Raw genomic sequence first — 19,684 nt, forward strand, 5'->3', positions numbered from 1 at the left:
CTGCCTTTATTCATTTAATAAATAGTTACTGTTGGGCAATTATGTGCCAAATTAGTACTCCATGGGAGGCAGAAATATAAAGAACCGAGTTAGTAGACACATAAGGATATTACCTAAAACCTCATTAATATCTTTAATTCAAAACTATTGCATATAATTTCCTCTAAATAAGTGAGATATAGATAACTGAGCAGTCAGCTAAACTTGCTTACCGGGCTGAATGATTAATACCACACACCAACCTTCCATCTTGGGGATTTAAATCTATGGCTCAAAAAAATTAAGTCAAATGTTATAGACGTCTGCTGAATTGGTCAACACTATTAACACCAAATTGTGCATGTCAAGAATCAATTATATCATAAAAAAGTACTAAAAATTTATCTTTTAATCAAAGTACTACAGGCTGGGGAGTATAATTTTCTTTTTATTTATTTTTTCTAATAATGAGAGACTACTACATATACAAAAATGACCTATCTGGTAATTTGAACAACTTCCAAATTAAACAATGTTTTTTGCCTTTGAAATTTTGAGACTGACATTAGGGTTGGATTGATGATATTAACAAAGTCAAATTCTTACCAGATTCTTCTGTTTTAAAAGAACCTTTAACTGCTAGATTAGTTTCATCTGCTAAGACTACATTGGGATTGGTTTCCATATGCTGACTGGAAATGCCTTGTGATAAATTTTTATTATTCTTTGTTTTACCTGTTAAAAAGGGAACAGGGAAACAATTGGTTAAATGACCAAAATAAAAATAAGCATCAATTCACGAAGCTTGACAGTGGTCAAGCAAATGTTAAACTTTGGTTTTAACTTTGGTCTTTTGGATGTTTTTATATGTTGCCTTATACATCACTGACAAGTACAAAGATTTTCCACCAGATCGGTAGTTCTTAAACTTGAGTCTATTATCAGAATCATCGGGGGTGAAGGTGGGGGTCCACGAATTTGAATTTTTAACATGTTCTCAGATAATGCTGATACTGCTGGTTGAGGCACTACACTTTTGAGAATTATTCCACTAGGACAAAAGATTGTATTCCTTTCGTATTATCCGATTGTGCTTGACATAATGTATGTACAGTAGCAGACTTTAACACTTTTACGCTGACTGGCAAAAATGCCCACAAAAACAAAACAAAAACTGACCTCCAATGTTATAGCTTAGCTAAAGATTCTTTAAGAAAAAACAAAACGAGAAACAACAAAAAGCCCTTTCATATTTGTATGTTTAATGAAAACAGAAACTTTTTTCAGAAGCTCTGGGGAATGTTGCTTCACTTTGGTTAAGTTTCCAAAGAAACGAAGAAACATTTTTCTTCTAACTACCTTGAAAGGAATGGTCTTCTTACCATAGTCAAAAAGATCAAACAGTGCCTGAAATGCTGGATCTGATTCTGTCTGTTCTAATATATCTTGTATAGCTTCTTCAGACATATGGATTTCATTCTACCAAAAAAAGAAAAAGTAAATATGTTTAATATCAGCAAAATAATATATTTCCAAACATTAAAACATAGAAACTATATATGCATATAAATACAAAATAAAATCATGCTATAACTTGACATACAATACTGTATAAATTTAAAGCATATGGCATAATGACTTGACCTACATATTTTGTAAAATGATTTCAGAATAAGTTAACATCCATTATCACATATAGATTAAAAATTTTTTCCCTTGTGAGGCCTCTTAGGATTTACTTTTATTATTTTTAAGATTAAAAAAAAATTTATTAATTTCAGGAGGGGTGAGAGAGAGAGACAGACAGAAGAGGGGAAGGAGCAGGAAGCATCAACTCCCATATGTGCCTTGACCAGGCAAGCCCAGGGTTTCGAACTAGCAATCTCGGTGTTTCCGGTCAAAGTTTATCCACTGCGCCACCACAGGTCAGGCCAGATCTACTCTCTTAACAACCTTCAAGTATACAATACAGAAGTGTTAGCTACAGTCACCATGCTGTACATTAAAACCCTAGTACAGTACTTATAACTGGGAAGTATGTACCTTTTAACTACCTTTATTCAATTCCCCAATTTCTTCCCCTTGCTTCTGGTAACCACAAATCTGATTACCTTTTCTATGAATCTGGTTTTGTAATAGTTTTTTTTTTGCTATAATTTTTTTAAAATTTAATTTATTCATTTTAGAGAAGAGATAGAGAATGAGAGAGAAAGTGAGAAAAAGGGGGAAGGAGCAGGAAGCATCAAAACTCCCATATGTGTCTGACCAGGCGGTGGCGCAGTGGATAAAGCGTCGGACTGGGATGCAGAGGACCCAGGTTCGAGACCCCGTGGTCACCAGCTTGAGTGCGGACTCATCTGGTTTGAGCAAAAGCTCACCAGCTTGAACCCAAGGTCGCTGGCTCCAGCAAGGGGTTACTCAGTCTGCTGAAGGCCCGCGGTCAAGGCACATATGAGAAAGCAATCAATGAACAACTAAGGTGTTGCAATGTGCAATGAAAAACTAATGATTGATGCTTCTCATCTCTCTCTGTTCATATCTGTCTGTCCCTGTCTATCCCTCTCTCTGACTCACTCTCTGTCTCTGTAAAAAAACAAACAAACAAAAACAAACAAAAAAAAAAACTCCCATATGTGCCTTGACCAGACAAGTGCAGGGATTTGAACTAGCGACCTCAGTGTTCCAGGTTGACACTTTATCCTGTGCCACCACAGGTCAGGCTGTAATGTTCTTTAATCTGCTTTTTTTTCACATTAGTTTACTGCACACTGCTTTCTAGGTCCTTCAATATAAATATATCTCACTACTTTTAGCTGTCTGCTTTGGTCTCTTTATACTAAATGCTTTCTTCAAATGGACAATCCTTGCTTGTCTGGTCATATTTACAATTAGCGTACTAAAAGCTACCTGAAAACTGCACGAACAGTGGGAACTTGTCTACTACAATCTAAGCAGTAGAATAATCTTACAGAACCATTTGTATTTTTAGTTTAATTTTTTTTTCTTTGAGTTATATGTCTTGCTGGAAAAGTTTATGATGGACAACTGTTTCTGGGGGAGAGTGTGGTCTGGGAAGCAGATATGGAGTTTAACTGCTTCCTAAAGGTTGCAGTTTATGATTCTATTTGTAGCCCTATCTTTACCTTTACTCTCAGAAGTACTGGTGGTGAGCTTTTCGGGATTTCTGTGTTATAAAGTGGCTTTTACCTGAGCTTTGCCTATTTTAGGTCAGGTACCACTCATATATTTTGATTTCCAAAAGTTTTCTTTATTTCTGTCATATCCTCTTTTTTGTCCCTGTGGGTTAAACCTTTCTAAAAATTCCCTATATAGCCTGACAAGGCAATGGTGCAGTGGAAAGAGCGATGGACTGGGATGTGAAGGACCCAAGTTCAAAACCCTGAGGTTGCTGGGCTCATCAGCTTTAGCGCAGGCTCACCAGCTTGAGCCCAAGGTCGCTGGCTTGAAGCCCAAGATTGCTGGCTTGAGCCCAAGGTCACTGGTTTGAACAAGGGGTCACTGCTCTGCTGTGCCCCCCCATCAAAGCACATATGAGAAAGCATGTATGAGAAATCAATGAACTAAGGTGTCGCAACAAAGAATTGATGCTTCTCATCGCTCTCCCTTCCTGTCTGTCCCTATCTGTCTCTCTGTCTGTCAAAATAAATAAACAAACAAATAAATAAAGATTCCCTATACAGGGGGTCCTTGGGTTATGACACAGTTGTGTTCCTATGACAGTGATGTAATCCAAATTTTGGTGTAATCTGAAACACACCCTAGCCTAAGTCACTTATCTATCCTAACACAGTTGTAAAATCATCATCTAGAACAGGGGTCTCAAACTCAACTCAGCATGTGGGCCTCAGAGCAAGATCACAGCCGTTCGGCGGGCCACACTAGGTCTACAAAAGGCAACTGTTACGTAATACTTTTCAGTGTCACAAAACGACCAGAAACTGTAGTTCGTGGATTAGTCTGCGGGCCGCACAAAATTGTTCGGCGGGCCGCATGCGGCCCGTGGGCCGCGAGTTTGAGACCCCTGATCTAGAACATAAAAACACAACTAAACCACAGAAAAAGAATACTGTGTATTCTTCCACTATGCGCAACCAAACTAGTTTGCCTACTAGTTTGTATGACTCTAATGGTGTGAGCCAAAACACCCGTGTCTCAATTTTTTAAAGTTTTTATGGGAGCGAGTGTCGTAAACTTAAAACGTTGTATGTCAAGACTGTCATAAACCGAGGACCCCCTGTACTGTCTTTTTTAGTAGTAGGGTACAAAAAACTCAACCAACTCCCACTTTTGGACATTTGAATTTTTTCTCACTTTTCAGTTAGGGCAAACAACATTACAAAAAAATCTTTATCTAGGCACCTGCTCATTTCTTGGGAAAAATGCTTCTTAGTCAAATTACTAGGTCAAAAGACACATAGATTTAAAATTTTGAGACCCCGCCACGGTCGTGACCCACAGGTTGAGAACCGCTTCTGTACAGGGTCTTAGGTCCTGAACAAAGAATTCACAGCATGTTCTCTGAAGACCATCAAGCTGGATCCAGGAGGGCTGCAGTGCCCCTGAATGCACAGTGCTCAGGGCGGGCTCCTCTGCTGGATCAGGTCAGTGGTTGCCTGGGATATAACCTGTGCACTCAAAATTGAGGGGCTGTGAGTGAGAAGGAATCTATTGTTAAGCTCCATAGATATTGTTGCAATCAGAAAAAACAAAAAATTCCTCCTGAACCACATCCTTCTTTTTCTTACTACACACACAGAGCCACCCTTACCCATACCTGAAGTCCCAGGAGTTCGTCAATTGAAGTTTCTGGTTCAGTAGGATTGCTCTCTGTTTGCTTAGGTGCTTGAGCAATATTGTTGTCACTGTAATAAAGTAAGGAAAATTTTTAGCATAGTTCTCAATTAGGCAAAAACAATTAGGTATCTTACACACACATAGCTTACCTAGTCAAAAATTTATTAATATTCTCTGCAAGTTTTTCTTGAAGAGATTTGTTGCTCAATATTTTTTCTCGTGCATTTTCAATAACCATTTGCTGGAAAAGAAAGTCAGTATTAGCAAAAGGACAGATAGAATACTATGTTATTTATTTAAAAAGAACCAATGAATGGAAGCTGGATAGCTTTAATAAATCCAGGTGGAACCTCAGAAGTTATGGAGGCTTCCTCCATATCAAAACCCGAATACCACAGTGTTCTATTTGAATGTTCCCAGATCCCTCAACTCGTTCCAGTGATTACACAATACACTTAAAAAAACTCTTTAGCTTTTCATACAAGGTTTTAAATAATCTGACTTCAGTAAAATGCCATATTATATTATATAATTCAGCAACAATGTATTTACTGTTTCCCAAACATACACTGTTCTTACTTGGTGTTTAGCACATGTTACCCATTCTGAATGAATTGACTCTTACTGTGAAAGCTTCATCACCCTCCATCCCAAGGCAACTCCACTACACAGCCTTTATATTTTATTTAATTTTTGACAGAGTCAGAGAGAGGGAAAGATAGGGACAGACAGACAGGAAGGGAGAGAAATGAGAAGCATCAATTCTTTGTTGTGGCATCTTGGTTGTTCATTGATTGCTTATTCATTGATTGCTTTCTCATATGTGCCTTAATGGGGGGGGGGTACAGCACAGCGAGTGACCCCTTGCTCAAGCCAGCAACCTTGGGCTTCAAGCCAGTGACATGGGGTCATGTCTATGATCCCACGCTCAAGCTAGATGAGCCTGTGCTCAAGCTGGCAACCTCGGGGTTTCGAACTTGGGTCCTCCGCATCCCAGTCCAACGCTCTATCCACTGCGCCACTGCTTGGTCAGGTTGCACAGCCTTTATGTATACCAATATTTTAAAACTCAGGAATATTTTAAGCTGCAAAGTTTGGAAGGGTCACTTACTTTTTCTACTGCAAATGCATTTGGATCCTGGATATTCCGTATTGTTGTCTGAGGCCCAGACAAAGTGACAGTTTTCCTTTGAGATTCACTGAAACACATTGAAAAGCTTGTCTTTCAAGTAGTATGATTAAAAGATTCAATGATAATCATACATACAGACACAATATGTATATTATAAATGTAGACATACATCTTAACATCATGGTAGAACAGATATCCTTGACTTGTGGTAGGAAAAAAGGGTTTTAGAGTGAAAAAGCATTACTAGACTTGAGAAAGAAAAAACAAATTTGAGGTCTAGTTTTACCACTTGTTAGCTATGTGTTCTGTAGCAATTAAGCTATGAATAACCCTCTGACTCACTTTATCATGGGATAAGATCAATGCTTTATTGGGGTTAATGAAATAACTGAATGAAATATAGTATATGAAAGACCTCATAAATAGGTCAAGGTTCCTTTGTTAGATATTATAATTGTTTTACTATTTTACATGGTTAAGTGAGAAAGCTTGCCATAAAGAAGGCTGAGGTTAGCCCTGAACGAGAAAACCAACAGTAAAAATTCCAACAAAAATACCCATGACATGCCAATTGAGAAACTGGGGAAAAACCCTTTCAAACTAATACCCCTTTTTCCTGAAATAGCCTTCAAACAAAGACACATGCGTTAAGTTGGACATAAGAAACTTTTCTCAGATTGTCCACGAAAAGATCACTGATTATTCACTATTTAGGGCTTTATGGGGTTTTTTTTGACCCTAAAACATGCCAGTATTACTTACAGTTACTAAAAAACATTTATTTCAAAAAAATTTGAGAAAACATCAAGTTTAAAATATATTTTTCTGGATCACTACAGAAAAACATAACTACAATGAAAATTATATGTCATTAATTATGTCATAATATGCCACCTGATTTTCAGGGCAGTTACAATGTGAAAAAAATGTTCTGAAATGGATGTAACAGTAAATAGTCCCCAAAACTTAATCCAATCTCGTTATTTTATTTGCAGTGTAGATATCTTTGTATAAATCCCTTTTCTTTTTAAAGTTATTGGAAACTTATCCTTTTAAAAAAGCATTTACCGGCTAAGGCCACTAGGATCTCAGTCCATGTTCACAAATGCATAAATAATCTTCTTATAAAATAATAATGATAAAAAAAAGTATTTACCTTTTGCGTCTACCAGGAGACATCAAACTGGGATGAGTTTTCTTCTCCTGAGGACCAGATATGATACTTAAGGTCTCTCCACCTGATTTCAAGAAAACAAAACAGTAAGTCAAATAAAATGGATAGTTTTCTAAACCTGAATTAATAGAATAAGTAGTATAACCCAGCAAACACAGAGCACCTGCTATGTACAAGGCACTGTAAAAGATAAAAGATGAGTAAATTATAGTATTGATGACAGGTTTTACAATAAAACACAGGTACAGTATAATCTCAGAAAAATATAACATGGCAGAATGGAAGAACTGTAATAAAAAATATAAACTAAGTGTACACTATAGTGTATATATACTAGTTTGTACCCAGAAGTGTAAAAGAGGTTAGAGAAAAGATAGAAATGGGGGGGTGGGATTTAATGGATGGCAATAAAGTTTAGCTGCATAGAAGAGAAAGACTGGTCTAGAAAAAGTAACTAAAACCTCAATTCTAACCTCAACTCTTATTAACTAGCTTTTGGCCCCTTAATACTTTGTGTTTGTACCCATATGATTTCCAAGTTCATCGCTAACTCCAAGATTCAACTCAGAGTATAATGGTAGAGATGGAGGTGAACTAGAAGACATTCCTCATTCTAGGAGGGCATGCTAGCATAAACAAAAATAAAGAGGTGGAGAAACAGAATGTGTATTCCTTTTAATATAAAACACAACGGGGCCTTTTTATTAATGTAGATAACTGAGATACAGAATTGTACTTTAGAATAGAAAATCCTAGATTAAAGTGTCTCACAGATATAATAATACAGCTATTTCATGGCAAACTTACAAAAAAAACTTTCTTGCTTTCTTTTTTTGGGGGGGCTATAACTTTAAACTATGAATATAAAGACAAAAGTATATCATTTCATTTATACAATTTGGTTAAAAACAAAATTTATGAGAGTAAAATTTAAACTTACTGGTCATAGTGTCTTGTGATTGTGAATGGTTAACCACTACAAAATTTGATCTCAAAGGAACTGAAGTTTGGCTAGTTGGCCGAATAACTTGTGTAGCTGTCAAAGGGGCAGTCGTAAGTTGTCCTGAAACATATGGTAAAGTCAGCAACTCTGAACTGACAGGAGCTACTTGAGATGCAAGCCTTCTCTGACGTTTGATTTCTGCAATGCCACTTCTTGTTCGGGCTGAAACACATGAGAAATTAAAAAATTTACTCAATGTCAGAGTAGTTTGGGGATTTAAAGAAGTATACATGATACATATGCAACTATTTAACATATTAAATCTAGAGATTGAAAAATAGCCCTTAAAGATACAATTACATTTATGAAATGTCATAAGAAACAAACTGAGTAAACAACAACTATAAATTCAAGAGTCCATTTCTTCTGTAATAATTCATACTGACAATACCTCCAAAAACGAGAAAAATTATGAAACGAGAACAAGAAAATGTAAATTCATAAGAGCCAATGAGAAAAACGGAGTATTTAAAATGCATACTTTTACATTAAAGGGAAATATTATTTCCTATTGTGACAATAACTATACTTAGAACAGCAGTAGTTGAAACAAAATATATACTTAGCATACACGAAGTGTTAATTAAAATGCTCTTCTGATATAGTCTGAAATAGTGATTCCAAACATTATTTAACTTTAAATTTGAATACCAACCTCTCTGATTGGCAGCAAACCCTGGGGTACTCTGCATGCTCCTAACAAAAAAACAAAGTAGTTAGCCATTAAAAATTTCTGTTGCCACTACACACTAATTTTACTGCAGTCAGACCTGAAGTTAAGTTACGAGTTAAAAGGCAATAAATCTCTTTCAGAAAAAAAAGACAAGCTTATATTTTGAGGGAGGAAAGAAATCTTATTTGCTTTAGTAGAGAAACAGTGGCATGTGAACATTCACACACGAACAATTTCTTTTTTTTTTTTGAGCACATGTGCGAGAAAGAAGGAGAAAGAGACAGACAGAAAGACAAGAAAGGAGAGAGATGAGAAGCATCACCTTATAGTTGCATCACTTTAGTTGTTCACTGATTGCTTCTCATACCTGCATTGACCAGGAGGCTCCAGATGAGCCAGTGACCCCTTGCTCAAGCCAGCAAACTTGGACTCAAGCCAGTGACCATGGGATCATGTCTATGATCCCGTGCTCAAGCAGGATGAGCCTGCGCTCAAAACCAGCAACTTGGGGGTTTCAAACCTGGGTCCTCAGCATCCCAGGTCGACACTCTACCCACTGTGCCACCACTGGTCAGGCGTTTTAATCAAATTTATGACTATAAAATTATTTCATCCAACCACTAAAGAAGCAAAGCAAACACATAAAAAATTCACAATACGCCTGACCTGAGGTGGTGCAGTGGATAACGCGTCGACCTGGAAATGCTGAGGTCACCGGTTTGAAACCCTGGGCTTGCCTGGTCAAGGCACATATGGGAGTTGATGCTTCCAGCTCCTCCCCCCTTCTCTTTCTCTCTCTCTCTCTCTCCTCTCTAAAAATGAATAAAGAGCCTGACCTGTGGTGGCGCAGTGGATAAAGCGTCGACCTGGAAATGCTGAGGTCGCCGGTTCAAAACCCTGGGCTTGCCTGGTCAAGGCACATATGGGAGTTGATGCTTCCTGCTCCTCCCCCCTTCTCTCTCTCTCTCTCTCTCTCTCTCTCTCTCTCTCTGTCTCTCCCTCTCCTCTCTAAAATGAATAAATAAATAAATAAAATAAACTGTTCAGACTTTCCAAATACTTACATTAAAAAAAAAAAAAAATGAATAAAGAAAAAAAGAAAAAAAAATTCACAATACAGGTGATTCTCCTTTAACGTGATTTGGAGTTACCCATGTATTTTGTAAACAATCACAGACACTGTGCTACTGTCCTAAAAATCTGTCAAATAAGTTGCTACCAATAAGAGCCACAAAACTTACTGAATCAAAGCATTTTTAATAGAACACAAACCAATCTTGGGGAATCTTGGCTAAGAGCCTTCTCTTTAAATGTAACAGCCTGCCAATAAAATATCTCAGTAATTTATGAATATTTATAGGTATTAATTAAATTGTGGATGATTTTGAAGATTACTGACAAGGGGAGAAGAGACAAGAGTCAGGAATGGGGAATAAGGTAAGACCACTAAAAAAGATGTGTTACAGTTAGATATAAAGCATTTTTCAGCATTTTAAACTGAAGGAAAATGAGGTTCCTGCTGAATTTAAATCGTGTATTCACTTGTAGCTTTGGGAGAAAGGGTAAGAATACTACACTCATAGTTAAATAAGAGTTTTTATAAAATTACTATAAGCAGGGCTAGCATTCTAAGGTCTTGATCTAGGTTAAAAGGTGAGTATTCCACACATTAATTCTCTGCAAATGTAAGGAAAATGCAGCTGTCTGTATAAGGGAATTCAGAGGGTTGGGATTAGGAGAGTTAGATTCATACCACACTGGGATTAGATTTGTATTCTAGCCAGAGATCTGCCTATAAATTGCTATGGGAGTTGGAAGTGTCATTAAACTTCTGTAAATCTCAACTTCCTCATTTCTACGCACTGTATAAAGTATGCAATTTGCCTGACCAGTGGTGGCACAGTGGATAGAGTGTCGACATGGAACACTGAGGTCTCAGGTTCAAAACCCCAGGGTCACTGGCTTGAGCACAGGCTCATTAACATGATCCCATGGTTGCTGTCTTGAAGCCCAAGGTTGCTGGCTTGAGCAGGCGGTCGCTGGCTTGGCTGAAGCCCCACGGGCAAGGCACGTATGAGAAGCAATCAATGGATAACTGAAGTGCTGCAACTATGAGTTAAGACTTCTCATCCCCTCCCCAAAGTATGCAAAGTATTTCAAACTATTCCAATCAAAGACAAAAATATATCAATAACCTCTAGAATAATTTCAAAATTAGATCAATATTACTTAAATTCACTGTGTGGGTCATAAGATTTAAAACTCAAAGTAATTCTTATATGTGTTTGCATCCCAAAATCGTTATACATACTCTGATAAGATTATATAAACTTTTCATTACCTGATCTGAGAAAGTGTATGGTCTAACTTCTTCCACAGGGATGACATAATTGCTGGGACATGATTTGATGTTTCTAAATCACAAGAGGAGCAGTTTATTTAAAAACACAGTTGGAGAAGAATATATAATTTAATATAAATAATATAAACAGGCACATGAAATGAATGAGGAAAACAAACTTTTCTCTCAGCTGTTAACATTATGCTAGAAATTGAAGCTGTAACGAAACTGCTTTTTTCCCTCAAGACACTGAATTTCTGATGTAATGAGTGAACATGGACATTTGTGAAATCTCTGAAGCTTTTTTAGATTATTAATTTTGTATCTTTTTTTTTTGTAGCAGAGAGAGTCAGAGAGAGAGACAGATAGGGACAGACGGACAGAAAGGGGAAAGAGAGAGAGATGAGAAACATCAATTCTTTGTTGCAGCTCCTTAGTTGTTCATTGATTCATTTCTCATATGTGCCTTGACCGGGGGGGCTACAGCAGGCTGAGTGACCCCATACTCGAGCTAGCAACGTTGGGCTCAAGCTGGTGAGCCTTGCTCAAACCTGATGAGCCTGCGCTCAAGCTGGTGACCTCGGGGTCTCAAACCTGGGTCCTCTACATCCCAGTCCGACACTCTATCCACTGCGTCACTGCCTGGTAAGGCTGTATCATTTTGAATTAAAGATAAACTTTTAAATCTGTTTTATTTGACATCATGTAACATTTGAAAGTCAATAAAAATAATTTGATTAATAATAAGTAATCATAAAGGTTATACAAACTCCCGAGTATGGAAATTAGTTTTCCACATCCAATATTTTCATGTCCAAATTATTGATTTCTCGAGAAATCTTTAAAAAAAGTTTTATCAGGCCCTGGCCGGTTGGCTCAGCGGTAGAGCGTCGGCCTGGCGTGCGGGGGACCTGGGTTCGATTCTCGGCCAGGGCACATAGGAGAAGCGCCCATTTGCTTCTCCACCCCGCCCCCCTCCTTCCTCTCTGTCTCTCTCTTTCCCTCCCGCAGCCAAGGCTCCATTGGAGCAAAGATGGCCCGGGTGCTGGGGATGGCTCCTTGGCCTCTGCCCCAGGCGGCAGAGCGACGCCCCCGGAGGGGCAGAGCATCGCCCCCTGGTGGGCAGAGCATCGCCCCTGGTGGGCGTGCCGGGTGGATCCCGGTCCGGCGCATGCGGGAGTCTGTCTGACTGTCTCTCCCCGTTTCCAGCTTCAGAATTTAAAAAAAAAAAAAATTAAAAAAAAGTTTTATCAGTTATTAGACTTAAAATTATAAACAAAATTCCTAAGGACTAATTAGTCTTTTTTAGGATGTCCTTTAAAACCACATGATGGAAAACACTTCATAAGATGTTTAAAATCTTTATATAGCATTTATGAAAACTGACCAGAGAAAGCTAACAAACATAAAAGTGGAATATAAATCCTTGTATTGCAATAGCATATTGTAACTGATGTCATGTACAGTCTAAATATTTCTGTGAGATAGTTAAGATACTTTGGGAAAAGAAAACTGAAAGATCAAGTAACCATCTTGAAGAGTTGGAAATGAAATTCATACCCATAACTTCCAGGCCTATTACTTACTGCAATTTCTAGTTTTGTGATACTGGAAAAGTTATCTAGCCTCTAAGCCTCAGTTTTCTGATACTTAAAAATGAATCAGCTTGGTCACGTGGTCACACGGTGGATAGTGTCAGTTTGAGACACAGAGGGCCCAGGTTTGAACCCTGAGGTTGCTGGCTTGATCACGGGCTCATCTGGCTTGAGAGCCGGCTCATTCGGCTTGAGTGCGGGCTCACCAGCTTGAGTGTGGGGCCGCTGGCTTGAGCCTAAAGTCACTGGCTTGATCAAGGGGTCACTCACTCTGCTGTAGCCTACCTGGTCAAGGCACATATGAGAAAGCAATAAATGAACTACTAAAGTGCCACAACAAAGACTTGATGTTTCTCATCTCTCTCCCTTCCTGTCGGTCCCTATCTGTCTTTATGTTGAAACAAAACAAAATAAAACAAAAACAAAATAATAACAACAAAAAGCCCACTTAAAAATGGATTGAAATAAGCAATATCTCTTACTGAAATATTTCAGGACTAAGATAAAACATGTGAAGGCACTTAGCACAAGGCTGCATACAGAAAGTACTCAATAAACGTTAAGCTTCTTTCCTTTTTTACATTATTTTATGCTAATTAATCTTTTTTATCGCTAATTCTTTCATTAATGTTGTAAAAGCTACAGAAATAATAACTATTAGAGAATAAAATAAACAACACTAACTTTTTCCCTAAAACATTAATTTAGGAAAGAATTATTTTATAGTTTGATAAAGATAAGCTAGAATTTTATGATCGGTTCCTGTGTACAGATTTACACTAAAAGGACTTAAAATTAAAATATTAGTTTTAAGTTTTATAACACATAGCCAGTTGTTCAACCGGGAAGATACCCAGGGAGGAGTTTTACTTGACAGGTTTTCAAAAAGTTATTATATTAATTATATTTGCTAACATTCAGATCATTAATTTATCACTCAATATAAACACAAACTATGTAATTATATATTTCCTAGTAAAATTTATCTCATTAACTGACACAAGTTTTCTTAGTTTTTATGAGGCATTACTATCCTTTAAAATTATTTGTAACTAAAACAACTAGATGTTATATAACACAAACAAAAAAAAATTCCTAAACATGAATCTTACCTTTTGTTTTCATAGCTACATATTCATTCAAAATTGTTGTCAAGTTTTTTCCAAATAAGGACTGAAAAGAAAAAGATCAAGCATTACCAAAAACTTTTTAAAAATGTTTATTTATTTATTTATTTATTCATTTTAGAGAGGAGAGGGAGAGACAGAGCGAGAGAGAGCGAGAGAGAGCGAGAGAGAGAGAGAGAGAGGAGAGACAGAGAGAGAGAAGGGGGGGAGAGGAGCTGGAAGCATCAACTCCCATATGTGCCTTGACCAGGCAAGCCCAGGGTTTTGAACTGGCGACCTCAGCATTTCCAGGTCAACGCTTTATCCACTGCGCCACCACAGTCAGACAACCAAAAACTTTTTAAAAGACCAATCATTTCCTGCCATGAAACATTTCACTATATAAGTTGATAGAATACTTGGATTGCAGAGTAGCTGATGAAGAAAGTGTAAAGAGCAGGCCTTCAAAATGTTAACAGTAACTCAAGTTAAGGACTGCATAAAATCTTTCTTTATGTATGTGTATTTTTTATTTTATTATTTCTTTTCTTTCAATTGAATTTATTGACATTTGTTAATAAAATTATGGAGGTTTCAGGTGTACAAGTCTATAATACCTCATTTGTATAATGTATTGTGTGTTCACCACGCCAAGTCAAATCTCCTTCTATCACGATTTATCCCCTGAATTATCTTTTAAGGGCACAAAACCATATCTGTTAGAATAAGACTTTGTGACTGTGGTGTTTTTCTTGTTTGTTTGTTTGTTTTAAGCTAATACAGTCCCCCAAGGCATAGGAACAGTTTTCAGCTGGGAGGTAGTGATCACACAACTGCTTAAAAACAACAAGGACCCAACGCCTTTCTTTTTTTTTTTTTCATTTTTCTGAAGCTGGAAACAGGGAGAGACAGTCAGACAGACTCCCGCATGCGCCCGACCGGGATCCACCCGGCACGCCCACCAGGGGCGACGCTCTGCCCACCAGGGGGCGATGCTCTGCCCATCCTGGGCGTCGCCATGTTGCGACCAGAGCCACTCTAGCGCCTGGGGCAGAGGCCACAGAGCCATCCCCAGCGCCCGGGCCATCTTTGCTCCAATGGAGCCTTGGCTGCGGGAGGGGACGAGAGAGACAGAGAGGAAAGCGCAGCGGAGGGGTGGAGAAGCAAATGGGCGCTTCTCCTGTGTGCCCTGGCCGGGAATCGAACCCGGGTCCTCCGCACGCTAGGCCGACGCTCTACCGCTGAGCCAACCGGCCAGGGCCCAACGCCTTTCTAATGTGCAAACCATGTGAATCTGCCAAAGAACACAAGCAAAAAACTGAGTGTAAGAAATACCCTTCCCAAGAATCAGTACCTTGCTTTCACTTGGATCATTTCACAAACTTATTCCCCTCCCCCATTTCTACTACTACTGAAGAAGTAATAAGATAGAGAAGAACCAGGATTTTTATTTTATTTTTTTAAGTAAAAGGAGGGGAGATAGAGATACAGACTCCCACATGTACCCTGACCGGGATCCACCAGTTAACACCACCTGGGACCAATGCTTGAATCAATCCAGCCATCCTCAGCACTGGCAGTGGCTGCAGGACAGGAATAAAGAAAGGGGGAGAGGAGGGGAGAAGAAGCAGAGGGTCGCTTCTCTTGTGTGCCCTGACTGGGGATCTAATCCTGCTTCAGTGTGTGGTCGCTGGCTTGAGTGTGGGATCACAGACATGATCCCATGGTCGCTAGCTTGAACAAAGGGTCATTGGCTTGGCTAAAGCCCCCGTTAAGGCATGTATGAGAAGCATGCAACAAACAACTAAAGTGACACAACTATAAGCTGATGCTTCTCATCTCTCCCCTCCCTCTTCCTGTCTCTTGCAAAAAAAAAAAATTACTGCAAGAGGTATAGACTTATAACACAAATAAGTCACAAGGATATAAAGTGCAGCATAGGAAATATGTCAATAATATTACAATCACTTTATATGGTGAGAGATGATTACTAGGCTTTTTGTGGTGATCACTCTGTAAGGTATATAAGTGTCAAATCACTATGTTGCATACCTAAAACTAATATAATATTGTATGTCAACTATACTTTAGATTGGCAGAATATTCCCCCAACCCCTCCAAGAGATCCATGTCCCAATCATGGAACCTGCGAATATATTAGGATAAAAACAAAAAGGAGTTTAAGGTAGCAGAGAGAATTAAGGTTGAGAAACAGGTGATCTTAAAATAGATTTCCTCAATTATCTGGGTGGGTCCTATCTAATCACAAGGGACTCTTAATAAGAAGAGGGAGAGAATATTGTCAGACTTGTAAGAAAGACTCCACAAGCTGTGTCACTGTTTTTGAATTTGGAGGAAAGGACCACAAGACAAGAAATGCAGGCAGCCTCTAGAAGGTGGAAAAGGGAAGGCATTGCATTGAGACCTCCATTGGAGCTTCCAGAAGGAAACCAGCCCTGTTGACACGTTCATTTTGAAGATAAGCACACAACTGGACCGCTGGTCAGAGCTGTAAGGTGATAAAATTATGTTTTAAGCCACTAAGTTTGTGGTAATTTGTTAAAGCAGTGATAGAAAACTAATAAAGGTTTCATGTACTTTTCTTTTTTATCTTATTTACTAAAATTCTTGGGTGTTTTAGATTTTTTAACTAATTAATTTATTTTTAGAGAGAGGAAAAAGAGAGAGAGAAATAGGGGAGGAGCAGGAAGCATCATGTGCCTTGACCAGGCAAGCCCAGGGTTTCGAAGTGGCGGACTCAGCATTCCAAGTCGGCGCTCTATCCACTGTACCACCACAGGCCAGGCCTTAGGTGTTTTAGTATTCTTCCTTTCCCTTTCTCTTCCTTTCCCTCCCCTCCCTACCTCCTTCCCTTCCTTTCTTTATGATAGAGAAGAACAGATAGGGACAGACAGGAAGGGAGAGAGAGATGAGAAGCATAAGTTATTCATTGCAGTTCCTTAGTCTCCTCAGTTGTTCATTGATTGCTTTCTCATATGGCAGAGCAAGTGACCCCTTGCTCAAGCCAGTGACCTTGGGCTCAAGCCAGCAACCAACCATGGGGTCATGTCTCCGATCCCATGCTCAAGCCAGCCACCTGTGCTCAAGCTGGATGAGCCCATGCTCAAGCTGGATGAGTCCATGCTCAAGCCAGCAACCTCAGGATTTTGAACCTGGGTCCTCTGCATCCCAGTCCGACACTCTATCCCCTGCATCACCGCCTGGTCAGGCAGTATTCTATCATTCTTTGTAATGAGACTTGAATAAAAGATGAGTTTTCAGAGACTGGTTAACTGATTTAGTAATGTGCTGAGGAAAACCAAACAAGAGCATAAGTGGCATGATTTGGAGCCTCCTCTGGTGTATGTACTATATACTGTAAAGATCCAAAGTTCATGTGAATGAGAGAGCAGTAGGAACTTACTGACTCAGGCTTGGGTAACTAATGTTATCTGATGTGTACAGCCTCAAAGTAGAAGAAAAAACTTTTTAAAGTGCATAATTTGTGAATTTATCAATTTTTTGAATATACAGTAATATTATTTTAATGTTTTTGTTTTTTTATTTATAAATAAATTTTTATTAATTTTAATGGGGTGACATCAATAAGTCAGGGTATATCAATTTTTAAAATTTAAATAGTATCATATAGTAAAAGTGGTATTGGAAATAATTTTGTGAAATAAATGCCACTTAGAAATACTTTAAAATATCAATTTTGTTCCACTGATCTCTATGTCTAACTTACCACTAATGCCACTCAATCCTGATTACTATAGCTTGTTAGTAAATCTTAATACCGAGTCCTTCATCTTATTCTTTTTAAGTACTGTCTAGGTTATTCTAGTTTCCCAGCACTTTCATATAAAATTTAGAATTTAGCTTGTTGCTATCTACAAAACTGCTTGTAGAGAATTTGACTGTAATAATTTATAGATCAAAATGGGAAGAATTGACATCTTAACAAGACTGAGGTTTTCAGTGCATGAATACAGTACATTCCTATTTTTATTCAAGTCTTTGATTTTTCATGTCAATTTCAGAATACAGATCCTAAAAACATTTTGTTAGATTTATTATCTAAATAATATTATTTTTGTGTGTTGCTCTTATAAATGGCATTTAAAAATCAATTTCCTGAAACACACTCACGGATACAAAGAACAGACTGATGGCTGCTAGAGGGGCTGGGGGTTGAGGGAATTGGTGAAAAAGGCAAGGAGATTAAGAAGTATAAATTGGTAGTTGCAAAATATAGTCACTGGGATGTAAAGTATAGCACAGGCAATATAGTTAATATTGGCATAACTATGTATGGTGCCAGGTGGGTACTGAAAATATTGAGAGAAACACTTTGTAAAGTATATGATTGACTGTCTAACCACTATATTGCAGATCTGAAACTAATATAAAACAATATTAAATGTAAACTGTAATTGAAAAAAAAAAGTAAACTGTAATTGAAAAATAAAATAAAAAATAATAAATTTCCAATGGTTCATTGTAGCTATAAAGAAATATGATAAACTTGTATATTTTGCACCCTGTGACCTTGATAAACTCAAGTGGTTTTGTGTATTTACATTTCCTCCACTGATGGTCATGGTGTCTGTGACAGATGAAAGAAATTTAAGAAGCCATGTTAAATAAAACGACAAAATATCATTCCAGATAATGTAGTTCTATAATATATGGAATATATACCAAACGATGCATTGTCCTGACCAGGAATCGAACCTGGGCCATCCATATGCCAGTCCAATGCTCTACCACTGAGCCAACCAGCTAGTTGACTTTTAAAAAGTCATGAAAATAAGATATCAAAATACCTCTTTTACATTTGTCTGAAGTAAGCAAAAAATAGAAAGGTTGGCTGCTATAAAATATCACAGAACAGGTATCTTAAATTACATTTACTTCTCAGTGTTCTGCAGGCTAAAAACAAGGTGATGGGCAATTTGGTTCCTGGTGAGAACTATGTTCCTAGTTTTCAGACATCCCCTTTCTTGCTGTGTACTCAGCCTTTCATTGGTATGTACACATGGAAAGATCTCTTTCCTTTATACTTCATCACTGTTTTTTTTTTTAAAGATTTTATTTATTGATTTTTGTAGAGAGAGGTAAGAGAGAGAGTGAGAAAGAGGGGGGAGAAGCAGGCGTATATATATATGCCTTGACCAGGCAAGCCCAGGGATTTGAACTGGCAACCGCAGTGTTCCAGGTTGATGCTTTATCCACTGCGCCACCACAAGTCAGGCTCCTTTATACTTCTTACAAGGGCACAAATTTCATCATGAGGGTCTCAACCTCATAAGCTAATCTAAACCTAACTATTTCCCAAAGGCCCTATACACAAATATCATAACACTGGGGTTAGGGTTTCAACATTTGAATTTTGAAGGGCACAAATATTCAATCCATAACAGGCAGTAAACAAGTAAATCCCAGGCAAATAGTAGTGAAACTAATCAGAAATGAAAGCATCATTTGAAACTGATTTTCAGAGGCAAAGTTGTAATTCGTTCACTAGCTTTGGCAGTGTCTGAAAAGAAGAGCTGGCACACTTTGGGTCTTTCCAATTAGCATGAATAAAACCTATCAAATTTCTGCCAACTAGCTGGTTGGCTCAGTGGTAAAGCACTGGATTGGCATATGAATGTCCCAGGTTCAATTCCTGGTCAGGGTACTCAGAAGAAGCACCCATCTGCTTCTCTACCCCTCCCCCTCTTCTCTTCTCTTTCTCTCTTCCCCTCCTGCAGCCATGGCTTGATTGGAGCAGGTTGGCTCTGGGCACTGAGGATGGCTTCATGGCCTCCACCTCAGGCGCTAAAAAGGGCTCAGTTGTGAGCACGGCCCAAGATGGGCA

General features: G+C 38.2%; 1 protein-coding gene across 3 annotated transcripts in view; it reads right to left on the reverse strand.

Annotated features, from left to right (window-relative positions):
- The window catches only part of NPAT (nuclear protein, coactivator of histone transcription), a 67,340-nt gene that overhangs the window by 22,576 nt on the left and 25,080 nt on the right, over window positions 1–19,684 (reverse strand). The window contains exons 3-12 of one of the 3 annotated variants that reach the window (XM_066371609.1): window positions 13,825–13,885; window positions 11,118–11,190; window positions 8,759–8,799; window positions 8,041–8,265; window positions 7,083–7,164; window positions 5,906–5,993; window positions 4,944–5,035; window positions 4,775–4,862; window positions 1,362–1,458; window positions 586–714 (exon numbers count right to left, since the gene is read on the reverse strand). In XM_066371609.1, the coding sequence (XP_066227706.1) occupies window positions 586–714; window positions 1,362–1,458; window positions 4,775–4,862; window positions 4,944–5,035; window positions 5,906–5,993; window positions 7,083–7,164; window positions 8,041–8,265; window positions 8,759–8,799; window positions 11,118–11,190; window positions 13,825–13,885 (976 nt within the window). The remainder of the gene's footprint in view (window positions 1–585; window positions 715–1,361; window positions 1,459–4,774; window positions 4,863–4,943; window positions 5,036–5,905; window positions 5,994–7,082; window positions 7,165–8,040; window positions 8,266–8,758; window positions 8,800–11,117; window positions 11,191–13,824; window positions 13,886–19,684) is intronic. The other 2 variants (XM_066371611.1, XM_066371610.1) reach the window with 2 other exon arrangements.

The sequence above is a fragment of the Saccopteryx leptura genome, chromosome 1 (genome assembly GCF_036850995.1).
Source record: "Saccopteryx leptura isolate mSacLep1 chromosome 1, mSacLep1_pri_phased_curated, whole genome shotgun sequence".
Classification (NCBI taxonomy): Eukaryota; Metazoa; Chordata; class Mammalia; order Chiroptera; family Emballonuridae; genus Saccopteryx; species Saccopteryx leptura.